The sequence below is a fragment of the Grampus griseus genome (assembly GCF_964374135.1).
Source record: "Grampus griseus genome assembly, chromosome: 4".
Taxonomy (NCBI): Eukaryota; Metazoa; Chordata; class Mammalia; order Artiodactyla; family Delphinidae; genus Grampus; species Grampus griseus.
Genome location: NC_138997.1, coordinates 100,305,307 through 100,322,414, shown reverse-complemented (window position 1 = coordinate 100,322,414; position 17,108 = coordinate 100,305,307). Strand labels below are relative to the sequence as shown.

The 17,108-nt window shown below is 41.5% G+C and overlaps 1 protein-coding gene across 7 annotated transcripts in view; it reads right to left on the bottom strand.

The window, feature by feature from the left end:
- The window catches only part of LDB2 (LIM domain binding 2), a 378,219-nt gene extending 361,871 nt beyond the window's left edge, over positions 1-16,348 (bottom strand). For all 7 annotated transcript variants that reach the window (XM_082653020.1, XM_082653022.1, XM_082653021.1 and 4 more), the window contains exon 1: positions 16,058-16,348. In XM_082653020.1, the coding sequence (XP_082509146.1) occupies positions 16,058-16,189 (132 nt within the window). In that variant the 5' untranslated portion in view covers positions 16,190-16,348. The remainder of the gene's footprint in view (positions 1-16,057) is intronic.
- Positions 16,349-17,108: the final 760 nt, after the last annotated feature.

Below are 17,108 nucleotides of genomic sequence, written 5' to 3'. Positions count from 1 at the left end.
CTTAGAGGAGTCCCCTTTTCTTCTTCCTCACCCACAGTTTAGGTTATAGTAGTTTAAGGGACCTGGGTGCAGTCATCATGGGGGCATGAATGCTGCATGACTTTATCTCCCTGTTTTGGGATATTTAAGCAGCTTAATTTCTCTAAAGATCATCGGATACACAGTGTTGTCAAAAAGTTAGCAGCGCTCTAGATTAAAAATACGAATATTTAGATCACAATTTACTCCATAATGTAAGCAACTTAGAGCGTAAGCGGGCGCGGGAGTGTGTGTGTCCCGACACCACAGTCCCTGCTGGGATACCTTCCATCCTCGCTGCTCTCAACAGCCCAGTCTTGCCCATCATAAGCAGACGTTCAGCTGGCTGTCTTCCCCACTAGGCTTTGAGCATGAGGGAAGGGCTTCCTGGTAGACCTCCATCACTGAGCACATAATAAAAAAACTCTATAGGTGATTGAGGGATGAAAAAGCCAAGGCAATCCCATCCTAGACACCCCAGGGTGCCACCATGAATGTTCCTTTTTAAATGGTTTTAAAGTCAAAGCCATACTAAAAGTAACAGCAGAGTTCATTCTTCTCTCCTTTTCCCCTGCCTCCATTAAAAAAAAAAAAAAATCACAGGAAATATAGAATTAGGACTGGAAGCCATTCCCTGGCCGTTCTCTCCCCACCTCCCCCAATCTCTTGTTATACCAAGAGTATCTGGTATCCCTTCAAGGAGGCCTCAGGAGACCCGGTAATATTATATATGACTGGGCTCCTTGGAAATACAATGGAGTGATTTAGGGCGGAGTTTTCAGTTTCTAACTATAAATGTCTTGACATATTTTCCTTTCAGACGAATGGCTGGAAATATAATAAACTATATTTTAATGTTTATTTGTTTCAAATATAGTATTTTTTTCAACGGACAAATGTGAAGTTTTGAGTCCGGAAACAAACAGGTTTAAATAACCGTCCTAGCAAGCAGCTTTTAAAACAGTACACACAAGTGATCATTTCAAAGCAGTTTAATGCACTCAGCCAACAGGCATTAACAGTCTTTTCGGAATAACTTGACACCTTAAGCTTATTTTCTAGTCTTGGTTCGGATGAATTTTAACCTTTCTTTAAAAAAAAGAAAAAAAAACCAAGGGTACCGGGACCCCTCTGAACTCTGTGATTTTAGGACATCCTGCATTTGCATCTTGAGGTTTTTTTATAAAGACCGGAAAAAACAATCCCCGGACCTTCTTTCATGTGCAGGTTTTAAGACAATGGTGCCCGGAGGGTGAGAAGGCCAGAGTGGCGCTCCAGCTCCAGTCAATGCCTGAGGAAAAGCAAGAAGGATCTTTCTGTGACTCAGCAAGATCCCCTCAGCAAGCGGGGTGGGAGAAAAGGGGCAGGAGTCGCAATGTCAGGAGCATGTTATTTACCTTGATTGTATGTTTCATGGGGGAGATTAAAAACAGAAGCACACAGTCCACCTAATGGGAATCAGAATAAAAATAGTGAAGGAAAGGATACCTTGCAGTTCATATCTCTTCGAATCCAGAGCTGTCAGAAGAGGAAATAGGCTCAGGAAAGGGAAAGATTTATCTAAGGACACAGGCTCAAGTTTAGGGAGGAAAGAAAATGTGAGAAGAGTCTAAGAAACACTCCTGAACAAAATTCTTTGGCCTTCGATATGACATGAAATGCCAGGTAGGGAAGGGCAGAGCCACCCTCCAATATCTCCCGGTATTGGCAGTGTCCCTCCACGGTCTCACTGAGCGTCCAAGATTTTCCTCGGATGCTGACCTATTGTTCTGCCCATTCTACACCAAGGAAACTGAGGCTCAGAGACTCATGTTACATGGCCTGGGTGGGAAAGGATTTCAACCCATCTTCTCGCTCCCCACTCATCCTCTTCACTCGACTCACTGTCATCTCCCTCTGAGGTCCTGGTTCTAGGCTGGCTGACAGGTAAGGGGGCGGGGGGATCTTCCCAGAAGCCCCAGCTCATCAATTCGAGTTTCCCAATTCTGTCAAGGCAGGAGGAAAAGTCAGGATTGGCGACCCTGGGGACCCACCCTTTAAAATGCCTGCTAAAAGTTTTGTGGACCCCACAGTGGCCTCATTGGTGGACAAACAAAGTGTCCCTAGGCAAGTTACATAACTTTGGCTTACAGTAATTTTGCATCTTAAAAAAAAAAGCCATGAAAATCCATCCTTTGCTTCAGACACGCTAGGCTAAAAATAGCTCAGCCAGCCGGTAAATGTGTGTCATTTTTCCTTTGTGCATCTCCCCATCCGCTGACCCCCCCCTCTCAGCAGACAAATATGCTCCTAGACAGACTGCCAGTCTGCCCTCCACAAAGTGGCCAGAGTGACATTGCTCGAAGGCACATCATTGGTTTCACTGCCCGGGCCAAAAAGTACCTTTATCAGTTCCCTTTGCCTGAGAGTAGAAACCAATGTTGATGGAATCCTTACTACATAGTAGTGAGGTGCTGGACCAGCAGGTCTAAAAGCTTAAAGGCGTCATCCCACTAAATTCCCTAAAACAAAACCTACGAGGTGAGGACTACTCTTGTGTCATTTTCCAGATGAGGAAACCAAAGCACTGAGAAATTAAATAATCATGCCAGGGCCCTATTCATACTCACTATACTGAAGTCCAACAGATAGTCTCCAACGGATAGAGACCAACGGCCTCACGGCACATAACGAAGCCTTCACAACCAGCCCTCACTTCCTCTCCAGGTTTATTTCCTACCACATTCCAACCCCACCCTACACACATATATACACACTCATACAACCACCCTAGACCTTTAGCCCCAGCTCTGCCAAAATCCTCACCCTTCCTCAAACAGAACATCACCTTTTGAGACTCACTTTCTTTGCCTGTGCCTTTCCTTCAGCCCAAAGCATCCTTTCCACCACTATTCTTAAATTGGCAAATTCCCATTCATCCCTCCTTCTCTGCAAATCCTTACTGTGGTCTTACTAAGCCCTTTCAAGTCAGGCATGCGGCCCTCTTCACCTCCAGACCAGTAATATCACATATGGTAGACTTCAACATCCGCCAAACAAATCAGCGTCAGCGTCACCATAGTAATGAACACTCAGAGGGGGCAGGCACTATGCTCATCACTTTATAAGAATTATCTCACCTGATCCTCATAAAAATCCAAGGACGTAGATTCTATTATCATCCCCACATTATCCAGAGCACAGAAGGGTGAGTTAACTCACTCAAGGTCACACAAATAGTAAGGAGAGAAACAAGTCTGCTGGACTCTAGAAGTTAATCATTCGATGCTCATGCTATGTAGGGGACACAGTCTGATTGCATGCTATGACTGCTCTTTCCTAGAACATGTGTGAGGCTTATCTATAAAATGCATATCACCCATATAAAAACAGTGATAACTCAGAATCTAGTTACAAAATGGTGGCCTCTGTGAAATGTACCTTTAAAAAAAAGACTGCAGTTGGCCACCAAGACTGTCACTTGTCATGATGGATAAAACATGAATAAGGTAGTACCTGACCCCAAGGAGCTCTTCGATCCAGTGAGGAAAATAAGATAATACGGCATACAACTCAGGACATAGCCCACTTTATGAAATATCACTTTCCTCCTTGAAATGGAGACATGTCCTTCAAACGGTATCATAAATGAACTGGCTGTATCCCAACTACTGGTTCTAGATCAACACTAACTCTTAACATGAATTCAACCTCCCTCTTTGCAGTAGGAATTGTGCAAAAATCTTTTGATTTACAGACATTGCACAAGGTTGTGTGCTGGTTGCCTCCCGACTCAGAAATAATACAAAGGAAAGATAAACAGGGGGAAAATGATCTGCCCTCACATGGGAGGGAAAAGCTTTCTTAAAAGGAGACAGCCCTGGGTGCAAGATTTCCGACTAGTATTAAATGTTAATGGTGATCACAATAGGCACCATAGCTAACTCCTTATACCAGCAGCCTCCAACTTACTTGGGACAAGATTGATTACTAAGAATCCTATTTCCTTGAGATCAAATCATGGTGCAAAGAAGCTGGATAATTTTTTAAATATATATATCATGCTAAAATATATATCATGTTAAAAACATAAACATTTGTGTAAATAATTCAGGCAACTCAAAATTTTAAGAAGATTTAAGAACATGGTGAAATACTCATAATTTTGGTTAAAAGAGCTGGATTCAAACGGGTGTTCGGTGTGTCCCTAAGCATGTAAAGGCTGATGTACATGTTTGTCTGTCTTGGATTGATACGCTAAAATGATAACAGCAATTTTTTGCATAGTAGAACTAAAGATAATTTGTATTTACCTATTTGTACTTTGTACTTTACAAATATTCTATTACTGACAATGAACCAAGTTCTTAAAATCAGAAAAAGTAGACCTATATCTTAAAACATATGCAACTTCATTTTACATAAATTGGCAAGGGAAACAGTCATAAATTCTAAAGCAATAAAGCTTAGTGATGTGTTTTTCAATATCAGTAGCATGATGCTAAAGATCGATACCATTTTAGGGCAAACTGGAAAGAAGAAAGGGGTTTGAAAAGGAAAAGTGTTTGTAGGGTTGAAGTACAAATTAGTGATAGGTAAGAGTGTTTGATTTGGCCACTTCCTGGCTATTACCTGGGCACCTAGTGTTATGATTTAGAAAGCCCGAGACCACTTCTGAATCCACAACAGGTTGTAGTCCAGGTAAGCGCCACCTGTGTCTGGTTTCGGCACTTCCACAATCTCCACAATCAGAAGTCTGGACTAGATGATCACTCACATCTATTCCAGCCCTGTAATTCTAGGATTCAGCCAACTGGGGAGCCGTAGGCTCCATCAGAGTTTCTGTATCGGAACCTTTCAAAGGCATGTGATACGCACCAACTGCTTAATTTCAATTTCAAGGAAGAAATTTCAGCCAACGGCAGAGTAATCATGGTTAACACTATAAGGCATAAGAAGGGTTTCGTGTGTGCGTGTACTGCCAAATGGTTAGCCTTGTATACATTATTAGTGTAACTTTTGATTGTCTGCACGGATTTTCAGTCTCAAGATCAAATTTTCATGACTCCTAAGAAATGACCCATAATGGGAGGCAAAATTTAAAGCACTACCCTCTCAAAAAAATAACAGATATTAAAACAAACGTAAATTTAAATTATATTTCATTTAATATGTATTAAATTAAAATTTAAAACAATGTAATGTTTGAGTTATATAAGCTATTTCTCTAGAAAAGTTGATTAAAAATTATTATTAATGTGGAATTCTACATAAAAATCGCAGGTGACCTAGTCAATGAAATGAAGTGTAGGAAGGTATGTGTAATTTAAGGACTTCAATATGAAAAATCAGGGAGGCTGTACACTGAAGTCGGTGGGACAAAGCAGCCCATCGTAACACTCGGTTGCATCCATAAAGAAAGTAGAGGGCTTCCCTGGTGGCGCAGTGGTTGAGAGTCCGCCTGCCGATGCAGGGGACGCAGGTTCGTGCCCCGGTCTGGGAGGATCCCACATGCCATGGAGCAGCTGGGCCCGTGGGCCATGGCCGCTGAGCCTGCGCATCTGGAGCCTGTGCTACGCAACGGGAGAGGCCACAGTAGTGAGAGGCCCGCGTGCCACAAAAAAAAAAAAGAAAAAGTAGAGGCGGGTAGCTTTACTACCTATCAACCTGATCCCCCTGGCCAGATAGAGACCACATGGTGCTGTTCAGAGCATCACCAGTTCCACCCGTGTACATTGCGCTGTGTTAAGGAGTAGGCCACAAGGTGTCACAGTGGATCAGTTTGGCAGGGCTGTTATCTGTCCAGACATGCAGGTGGGGCTCTGGGCTTCACCCCGTACTGACACAGCTCCCTTGGAGGAGTCTGTGCCAGGCAGCATTTTTGAGAAGTACACCTCTTTAGCCAAAATGGCCAGTGAAGGCCAGTGGGTGTGTGCTCTCCAGCCCTCCCCAGGGTCCCTGTTTAGATGGCCCTGCAAAGGCACTGGTGAAGGGGAACATTTCAATATTCTGTTGTCTCCACTGAGTTCTTAGCTAGAGCAAACCCTGAACACAGATTTTCCCCAACAGAATGGTGTGCGTGTGTCCCATACATTGATCAGTTCTTAGTCTTTAACCTTGGTATGTCTAAGAGTTAATTATAACCTGGACTTTGGGGGAGATCACAGCCACAAGAAGGTGTATGATTATTGTGTCATCACTATTATATGATGGTGGAACACCCTGATGGTTCTGTCACGTATTATAAGAACCCCAAACCCACAAATCCTACATGTCACTTCAAGTTTCATTCATTAAATTGAAATATGCTTGTGCAAGCCTTGTAAGATATATTTTTAAAGATATTTTTATGGTTATTAAAGAGGAAGGGGGAGGGGTAAGGACTACGGGATTAGCAGATACACAACACTATATATAAGATAAACAACAAGGATTTACCATATAGCACAGGGAACTATATTCAATATCTTGTAATAACCTATAATGGGATAGAATCTGAAAAAAGAACATATATATATATATATATACACACACACACACACGTATATCACTTTACTGTACACCTTAAACTAACACAGTATTGTAAATTAACTATACTTCAATAAAAAATAAGTAAATATACTTTTAGGAAATCAAGCAATGTTTTGCCTGATTTACACAACTTAATTTTCTGATGGGGCAGAGAAAAGGGCAGCATAATCATCATCATCATCATCATCATAGTTCCCATTTATTGAGCACTTACTATATACCAGGAATTTTTTACATGCATTAGCCATTCACCTTCCAACATAAACTTCAGGCTAAGAAGATGAAGGTTCAGAAAAGTTAAATGACTGCCCTAAGATCACACAGCAAGCAAGAGGTAGAGCCAGGGTTTGGATCCAAATCTGATTTATTATAAGTCATACTTCAGTTCAGATCTTTACATTCCAGGCACGCTACTCTTTTCATTCCAAACAAAAAAACACTAGTGGAAAAAAAGTTGTGCATGTTTCCTAACCAGAAGGTTCACACATACACAAACAAAATCTGATTGGGGCGAGCAAATCTCTCTCTCTTGTCTCTCTGTCTCTGTCTCTCTCTCCCTCATACATACGCACACACATTCACACACACACACACACACACACACAACACAAACACACCACACAATTCGTAAACACAAAGACATTATAAACCACATCATATACTAATATAACTTCCCATATTTTCTGTTGTATAATCACTTCAAATAAGTTCATTAATGGCCCTGAAAGCACTTTCCCAAAATGCAAAGTGCTCCAGGAAACGTAAGGTATTCTCGTGATTCATATCCTAATTCATGGCTGTGGGCCCTCAGGGAGGGGCCCAAAGAGAGAAGTAGTAGAGATAGCAAATGAGAAAGGTGTAAATACTTTTCATCAGAAGTCGGGAGATTCCCAACAGATTCATACTACCCAGAGGACAAAGTTTTCAGCTCAACACCTCTTTCACAGAAGAAATTCCTCTCTTCAGGCTTCTTTTCTCTGCCGGTCTGGCTGAACATTCTATCTGTAAATGCTCTCCCGACTCTTAGGCTTACAGATTCTTTTCCAACTGTAGTTGTCGGTGATTGTTGGGAAGATTCAAGGTAAATTCCAGTGTCAGTCTGGATAGTGCTGGTACAACGTAATTTCCTTTATTCAACAGATATATTTTGCATATCAACTATGTGCTATGGGGCACTGGGCAGACAACTGTAAAGGAGACAGATGAGGCCCTTGTTCCCACGCGGCTTATATTCTATTGACACTTGAGAAATAAACTAGAAGCAAAAACATACCAGCTTGCTGGGCTTCCCTGGTGGCACAGTGGCTGAGAGTCCGCCTGCCGATGCAGGGGACACGGGTTCGTGCCCCGGTCTGGGAAGATCCCACATGCCGCGGAGCGGCTGGGCCCGTGAGCCATGGCCGCTGAGCCTGCGCGTCTGGAGCCTGTTGCTCCGCAACGGGAGAGGCCACAACAGTGAGGGGCCCGCGTACGGAAAAAAAAAAAAAAAAAAAAAAACCAGCTTGCTATAATTCCTACGAAGAAAATTATCAGGGCATGTGATAAAAAGTGAATGAGACTGTGTGCGGGAGGGGTAATGAGCTGATCAAGGAAGGCCTCTCTGTGAAGGGGGCATCTAAGTTGATCAGTAGAGGCCCTACTAAGTGCTAGGACTCATCCTTCATGGTCGTTATTTTCTTTGAGACACTGAATCAATTACCTGCAAATCAAGTCAACACCATGCCAAATTCTAATTCAAATTAGATTTCCTAATACTTCTAAGTGTTATTATGGAGGAAGCCGTATATGCATTCTACCACTGAGGGCAAGGGTGTTGAGGTATGCACAAGCTTGGCAAGTTAATGGATCCAAAGAAGTCCCTTGCGGCTGGAGTTTGCTGAACACGTGGTAAGACTGGGCCATCAGGAAACAACAGATCAATAGAGCCTTAAAAGCCAGAGCAAGGAGTTTGGAGCTTATTCTAGGTGTGAGGGGGAGCTGGAAAGTGACGTGCTCTGATTTCTGCTTCAAAAATATCACCTTGGCTGCTTGTGGGAAAACAGATTATATAGTGGAAAGAGGGAGCAGAGAGTATAGTTAGGAGACCATCCAAATCTTGAAAAGAGAGGATGGGGGCTTGTGATGTCCCCAGAACAGGGGTGGTTCCTCTTCTTCAGAGGGATCTACCACATCTTTAAAGCTCAGCACTCTGTTTTTAATTGGAAGACTATAACTTCAAACTAGGCTGGTCAAAAGTAGTAGTAAATTGAGGGCAAGGGGGGGCCGTCAGGGCTTCCAACAGGGAGAGGGTAGCCTTTACCAGCAAGCTTCTGAACAGAGCACTGAACGGGGGAGTCAAAAGATCCAGCCCCCGGGGATGCCCATGTATGGACTTGGTTTTCACCTCTCTGAGCCTCAGTTTCCTGATCTGTTAAAGGAGAACCAGAACACATGCATCTTGGGCTTGGGAGTGGATCACGTGAAGAGATCCATCTTATCTCTAATAATTGGCAGGCACTGACTACAAGCACAGTGGCCTCACGGTTAGCTAAAGTAGGCTACAGGATTAGGAAGGAAACCTCATTTCCCACGAGGAAATCCGAAGACACACGATGTGGACAGACTGCCTCTTAGGGTCAAACTAGGATAGTGAGAAACCGACACATGTTAGGAGCTCTCTTCCCTCTATGCCTTTATTTTTTCTACGATTCCTAATTGATTACCTGCAAAGAAAGCCAGCATCATGCCAAATTCTAATTTACTCTCCTAATCTTATATTTGGAGGGGCGTGGCACTACCAAAAATAGGATAGCTTTTCTACTCATCCAATTGATGTTTAAAATAATTAAACCACCATCTTCCACAGAACACACCTGAGAAGAGTCAAGCACTGAATGGAAATTCAGATATTTTTAAGTTTAAAAAATTAAACTCTTAGATAACTATGCATAGTGTTCCACAACAAGTCCAGTGACTCTTCAGATAAGACCACTTCAATGAATACTGAAAATATTCATTCTTTAATAGGGAGTGTGAATTTGGTTCTTTTTTTTCAATAACCAGGGTATATTTTCCACCTCTGATTCCATCCTTTGGAATTTCACATGGTCCCTTTTGAAATGAGTCAGACACTTGAGAGGCAAATAGTCCAACCAGGTTAGGCGGATGGGGTCATCTTTCCAGGCACTGCCAAAGTCAACCTATCCAAGGAAAAAATGAATGCATTCACCTAATAAATTTCCACAGGTGAAACTACAATCCTTGCTAGTATTTCTTATCTCAGAGAAGTGCTATATAGCAAAGCAGTTGACAGCATAACTTCTAAAATTAAACTACCATCTGTGTGACCTTAGACAATTTACTTAACCCTTTGTTTCCTCATCAGTAAGACTGCAGATGTTAGGAGTACCAATATCAGGAGGTGATTATGAGGGTTCCATGAGCTGATGTCCAGAAAGCACTTAGCACCTTGGCCCTACAGAGAGTGGCTTCTCCCTAGATGCTAGTTACTATCATCACGACTACTTTTCAGAAAGGTGTACATCTTTCAGTATACAAAGGCACAGTGTGTTAACCTAACAGGGCACTACATTGTAAGAACTGGTTTGTATGTCGCCCTTTGTTACCAAATGGTCTTAATCGTCTCTGTATTTCCAGACACAGATATTGTCATTGCCCGAAGTATAGAAATTCTTGAAGGAAGGGCTGAAGTTTGTCTCAAGTATTAATAGTTGCCTATGTTCAGATGCATGCTGCCGGAATTTATATGTAAAAAAAAAAGTCTAACCTCAGATTGATAAGGAAGATGGAAAGAAAGAAAAAGAAAGAAAGGAAGGAAGGAAAGGAGGGAGGGAGGGCGGGAAGGGAGGGAGGGAGGGAGGAAGGGAAAGGAAGAAGGAAGGAAAGAAAGGAGGAAAATATTTTGGTCAGAAAATGGCAAAGGTATATGTCATATCTGCATCAGCTGAACACATTTTTAAAGCTCTGTTTTCTGCTACTTTCAAAAAGAGATTTGTTTTTCCAGATCAATTATATTCCGAGACCCACCAACCAAATCCAAATAAGTAAGTTTATGAATCTTGTTCCTGACAATATTGGGGGTTGTTTGTTTTCTGTTTCGTTTGCTTGTTCAGAAAGGGGGTTTTCTGTGTTTCTCATGAAAATGGGTTAATGTGGACAAATGTAATAAAAGGAGATTTATAGCCCTGTCTCCATACATTTTAAATTAATTTCTTTCTGAAACCCAAACAAAAAGCTAAATGCTTAAAAAATGAATACTGTTTAAATCCTATATCATAATTTACATACCAAAAGGGGAGAGATTTAAGTGTGCATTGATTTTAGGCTGATAAGAATCTGTGTTGAATGTGAGCTGAGAGATTTTTTTTTCTTCTTGGCCTCCTACGAATAGTTAGTTTGCAGCAATTTTTAATTAAAAACAGTTCCCATAGTAGGAAAATGGGGGAAAAAAAGACCTCAGGAAAATAAAATCCGTACAAGAGTCCAGCAATTTGTTTTCTGAGGCCATGTAGAGATCTCGAAAAATAAGAGAGGTTGGAAGTTCTTATTTTTTAAAACTTCACTTTTGGTTTCATTTAACATTTTCAAAATAGCTTTCCTTTCCACTACTAATCCCCCCTCCCCCTACTCCTCACCAACCCCCTTCGAAAAACTTGGAAAGTTCTGAGTTTAACACTGAAAATCATTCATATGCCTCAGAGTAACAGCACCATTTTTCTTTCTAAATTTCTAGGAAAAAAAAAAAAAATCCAAGTTTATCACAAAGCCGTTTTCTTTTTTTTCCCACCTATCCAGAATACCTAATCTCATTTTAACTAGGCTCTATCTGAGCATCAATGATACTAAGCTACCCCATGAATAAACATGATGCTACAACGGGAAACCCTGTGACTAAAGTATATAAAAATGTAGCTGAAAGAAAAGACTGAGAGCCTTCCACCCCCTCCCACCCCCTCCCCGGGGAGTTGGAGAGTTGAGCTGAAGCGGGGTGAAAGCAGCAGATTGAAATTTCAAGGTCTTCAAATATTTTCAACGTTCATATTAAATCCTGTAAAACTAAAAACCGTAATTCTAATAAAATCCTTGTGTACATGGCAGCTTCCCATTGTAATCACAGCTTTCTCTTTGGGAGTGGGATGTGTAATACTGATAAAAGAATAAAAAAACCTCAAAACAGAAGAAATACATCCTAGTACCCACACTTCCCTGGTGTTTGTGGTATTTTATTAAAATTAGCCTACTGCCAACCTGAAAAAAATCTATGTATTTAAAAACATCTTCATTGGAATGGAGACATTTTTTGGTCATTTGAATGAGGAAATAAGGTAAAAAGAGTTGTCTGCAATATCCAAAATTTGTATAACTTGATAAACTTTCTTAAATTCTATAAAAATCCAACATTATTAAAATCCTTTCACTAAAAATGAAGTTCACTGTGATGATCTCATATTTCACCTATACATATTTTTAATCTTATAGCACAGACTTCAGGAAATGAAAAAAATACTGTTATTTTTGTTATTACTGAAGCTTGTTACAGAACAAATCCTGAAATCTTTAGGACACATTTTTAAGTCCTATCTGACGGTACTCTGTGTTCAGTGTTAAACTAAAAATTGTGCAGTTTCGTTCTTTCAAAATACATTTGAGACAGCAAGACCATTCAAACAGTCAATGAATTTTGGAAGATCTCAGGTCAATTCATGGTAACATACACAATGGAAAACATAGCCCTCTTCCTACTGCCTGGGAATTACAGTGACCAAAACTGACACAAAGCTCCAAGAGTTTCTCTTAATTTCAATTAAGAAAAGGGGGAAACATCTATGTACTTCTTTATGAAATTCCACTGAGATTCTGGTGTTGCAAAGAAATTTTATTTCCCACAATAGCCAACAGCATCTGAAGCATATGTGTGTTGTTTTTGTTTGCTTCGTAATGCATTCAAATTCCTTTAGAAAGAAATGAGGTCCCATAATTTCTTAGACACTTGCTTTCCTTTGCCACAAAGATTAGGGATCTAAATTGCCTCATGATGCAATAAGTGTGGAGATGAGCACTTTTAGGGGAATTGGAAGCAGGTCCCTAAAGCAGCTTCAGGAGGTACCAGGACCCCCAAAGGCATCAGAATTGTGCTTCTCAGGAAAGGTGCCAATTTCAGTGATATAGTTAAATTCTCTCTCCTCTGTCAGCTACTGATTCATGATCGGCTTGTTCACAAATGTTTACTGAGCACCTACTTTGTCCCAGGAACTGCTTGCTCCCAGCACTGGCCTTAAACAAGACTGGCAGGGTCGCTCCCTGCAATATTTTCTCCACTATGACCCTATTTTTTCAGTACCATTTGTGATTTTGAACTAAATACCGTGAGCCAAGAAGTAATGTCTGTGCTCGTTACTCAAGTTCACAACACTTTCTCCTACTAAAGAAAACCAAACTCTGAACTTTGGTAAAATCTGAATTTTTAAATTAAAGAGGCCTTGAGATAATTTGCTTATGAGGAACCAAGATCCATGTAAAAGAAAGAAACAAGTTCGAAAAAGGATTAACTCCCAATCCAGTGTTTTTTAAAACTACCCAGCTTCTGAACGGCTTTGATTTTATTTAATTGGAAGAAATGCATCGATCCCCAGGAGAGAATGCTCTGGGGGAGTCATCTATGGAAGGAGAATAGGTGAGCACCATGCTTCTTTACTACATTTTTTCCTTTCCATAAAGAAGGTTTCTAGGAAATTTCTGCAAACTCGATTATAATTTTTTCATTGAGACTGATTTGCTGCAATTTCTTTCTAGGCAAGTCTACGTTCAAAAAAGAATGGAGAATCGAGAGTATTACATAGGTGTGTATGTGAGAGTGCGATATTAGGAGTCAATGAAATAATACCATGTAATATAGAAGCAGGAACCAGAAGAGAGAGAGAAGAAAGAAAGTGAGTCTCTCTTGTCCAAAATGGATGGATGCATCAGTTAAATTCTAAAAGTAATCACTCAACAATCTATTTGATTTTGTGTGTGAATAAACTGATAACTCTTGCTGGGTATTACTGCACTTTATTCCAACCAATCCCTCTCTAGGGCTCAGAACAACTTTACCATAAATAGTCACCATTAATATTGATAAATACACAATGTAACTTTTTCAAGAAGTTATTTTTTCTAAATATTTTTCCATTACAAACGTTGATCAAAATCTAATATCGAATGTTAATATTTATATATCTTAGGAGCAATTATTTGATTTTCTCCTTTTTTTTCATATGAAATGAAAACAAACTTATGGCCTTGGGTTCGTGACATCCTTTACTGCTCGGCAAAGAAAAAAGGAAGTGTCAGAGCAATTATTTGGATAATTATAAAAAAGATCTAATTAAGGGAAGAAGTGTTCAGGGTTGGCTCTAGAACATACCAGAAAACAGTTCTCAGTGCTTTTCTGTCAGTCAGCGAGGTTTAAAAAAATCTTTAGGATTTGTCATAGCAAGCTTTCCTCTCCAGTTTCTTGAGCTGTGAAGCAGGTTTTCTACTTAAAAGTAATACCCCAGAATCCAAAAGTTAGGAATTCCTGAGTTTAGCTCTCACAAAAGATAACGTGCCAGTTTTAAGAAACAATACTATGAATTTGGGACTTTAAAGGTTTTCTCTCAAATGTGAAACAAATGTGGGACCTTATTGCATCCTGCAGATTTTTATGAGGACCAGGATAGAGAAGTCCTCCAGATAAGTATTCTAGCTCAGAACTGGCCAGGTGATAATTAAGGGGCACAGGAGAACACAGATATCAGAGAAATCTGCCTGCTCTCTTAACCGAGAAGGATGGAGAAAAACCCTCCTTCTACAACTCCTCAAAAACTTTCTAAAATGTAAGATGGACACGGGTTCTTTTTAAATCCTGCTGTTCAAGAATTGATCCATAAAGGTCGCTGGTCTCTTTTTTAAAACTAATCATATTTTTAAGACTTTTTTTTTACTCCAAATCTGTGTTGCAATTATGTGTGCCTGAACAGTATGACATATTCTGTCCTCCTAATTCTGAAAGCAGGCTGCCACAATCAATAGTTTGTGCAAGAGTTTAAGATTCCAATACACAGTTGCAAAGATCTGAATGCAATATACAAATTGTAACATACATACACAACTACACACACACAACAACACACAAATATCATTTTCTGCCAACAGCTCACCACCCTTAGCACGACAGAGTTTACACTTGTATAAAAGCTACTGGCTTCTGGGGAGAGCAACGGTATCATCAAGTCCACTTAACATCTATGATGTATTAACATATAAAGAAAATAGCAGTGATAAAGACAGCCCAGCTTTTTTTTTTTTTTTAATCAGTCCTTGTCCAGCAGTTAGCCAATCAGAAAGCAGGTCACATCTTGTTAGCTATATTAAATACATTAAACATCATGAATTCTCCATGGCTCTGTTAACAATTCAAGCAAGTGTGTTTTATTTTATCGTAAAACCTTGGGTCCCTTTCCAGAATTAAGAGTCAAGCTTCTACCTAAAATTCTACCAAAGCTATTCCCTGAAAGCTCTTTGCCATCAACCCTCCGGGTACCTGTACTCTGCAGAGAAGACAGATTTCCCAGCTATTTCTACTTCTTAAAGTGACTTTGGTGCCCCTATAACAAACTCCTTCTCAGAACACTTCAACACAAAGCCTCAACTTAAAGGCAAATGGACAGCCCAGCAGTAGGATCTACCAGCCCAGCCAGCACAGAGGAAAAGTCAACTGGCATTAAATATTTAAATTGCAGGAGGCGGTCTGGAGTTTTGCATTTACAAAGTTCTGAAAGTCCTGTCTCCTCTCTGCTCCCAGAGTTGCTTGCGAGTAGGTGAGGCTTCTCTCTGGGGCACAAGATCACAATATGCAAAAACTCAAGCTGACTTGAATTCTGAGCCAGCTCCTGTGGAAGTGAGAGCTCCTGGGAGACACTCCCACCGTCGAGGGAAGAAAGTCAAGAACCCCTTGCCCCAAGCAACTGGTTTCTGAATTTAACACGGAAATAGACAAACATGTCCCTCCAGGGCTAGTTCTGAAAAGTACGAAGGGTGGCTCTTCTGCCCTTTTCACCTCGATTTTGATGACTTTGAAAAGCAAATGCCGGTCAAGCAGACTTCCTCTGGGATTTGTTAAAAAAAAAAATTATTTTGCTGGATGCAAATGATCACCAAATCCCTCGGAATTCTATCTCAAGAAACACTAAGGGGACCGACTGAGAGCCTGAAAATGCCAGAGTTCTGGTAGAGCAGCATTTCTGGACACCCGGCAGGCGAATCAAGTGCTGGGTTGTCTATTTCAAGATTCCGGCAGAAACTGTCCCCAGCTCCAAGAGTTGCTGTGCCTGGAAACCCAGCGTCCAAACTAGTGGATTCATGCTGGCGCTCATTTCCACGTACGTGGTAGTATCTAGTGGGACACTTCCCGCAGAATGCAGCCAGCCACCCAGGAAAAGCTCAGGCACAGTTTGAAGAAAACACACACACACACACACAAACACACACCCAAGGTTGAAGTACTTACCTCTGTGCGCGACTGCAGTCTCTTGTTCATCTCATAGATTCGGTACTCTGGTTGTACCATGTAGGGTGTATGTCTCCTATAAAATGGGCCAAAAGGAGAAGAATAGAAGGGGTCATGTGGTGTGCTGGACATCTTGCCTGCCTGTCGAAAATCAAGCTAAACAGAGTAGCAGTAACGTCCATGCAGAGCACATGGGCTGTGTTCTTCACAGTACAAAGTAGCCGCACGCACACGCTCGCACACGCGCGCGCACACACACACAGAGGCAGGCAGGCAGGCAGGCTGAACACACTGGCTGGGAACTGCTGTGGGAGCCCTCGGTAGCGAGAGAGAGACGGAGAGCAAGCGGGAGGGAGGGAGGAGGGGGGAGAGCTCTCGGGAGGGGAGGGAGAGAGCAGGAGCTTCAGAGAGGGAGGGAGGCTGGGAGGGAGGAAGAGAGGGAAGGAGGGAGGGAGAGAGAGAGGGGAGCTGGATAGCTTTAGGCACCACTGCTTGTTTTTAAAGAAGCAGTTTGTGGAGAGGTCATTTCCTGTCCACACTGTAGACTAGTTCAAAAATATAATTCTCCTCACAGCCTGACAGAGGTCTAAGGTTTGGTTGGATTATTTTCCTCTTGCCAGGACCCTTCACAACCTGATTGCTGAGCTTGTTAGCATATAGGTGGTTTAACCGCTGCCAGAGCCACTCACCCCTGACAGCCACACCGTTGTGATGGTTCAGAAATGTGATGACTACAAAATACAGAAACGGGGGCATCGTGGTCCCCGGTAACTGAGCTGGTGATTCACTCCCATGTAGATTTCCCTCTGCACTAATCTTCCTCTGTAGTTTTGATTTTGCTTACTGTTGTTCCAAGCAAGAGCTTGTTAGAGTCTGCATTTCAACCCCTCCTAACCCCTTGCCCTCCCCAATCACCCCCTCTTCCCAGCCCCCTCCCTCTCCTTCTCCCAAAGCTTCATTCAAGCTGGTTTGAGGGGGCCAGGATTCAGGTCACTGAAGCATTTTCAGGTAAAAAACGATTCTTTGGAATGTGGAATGCCTAAGATACACC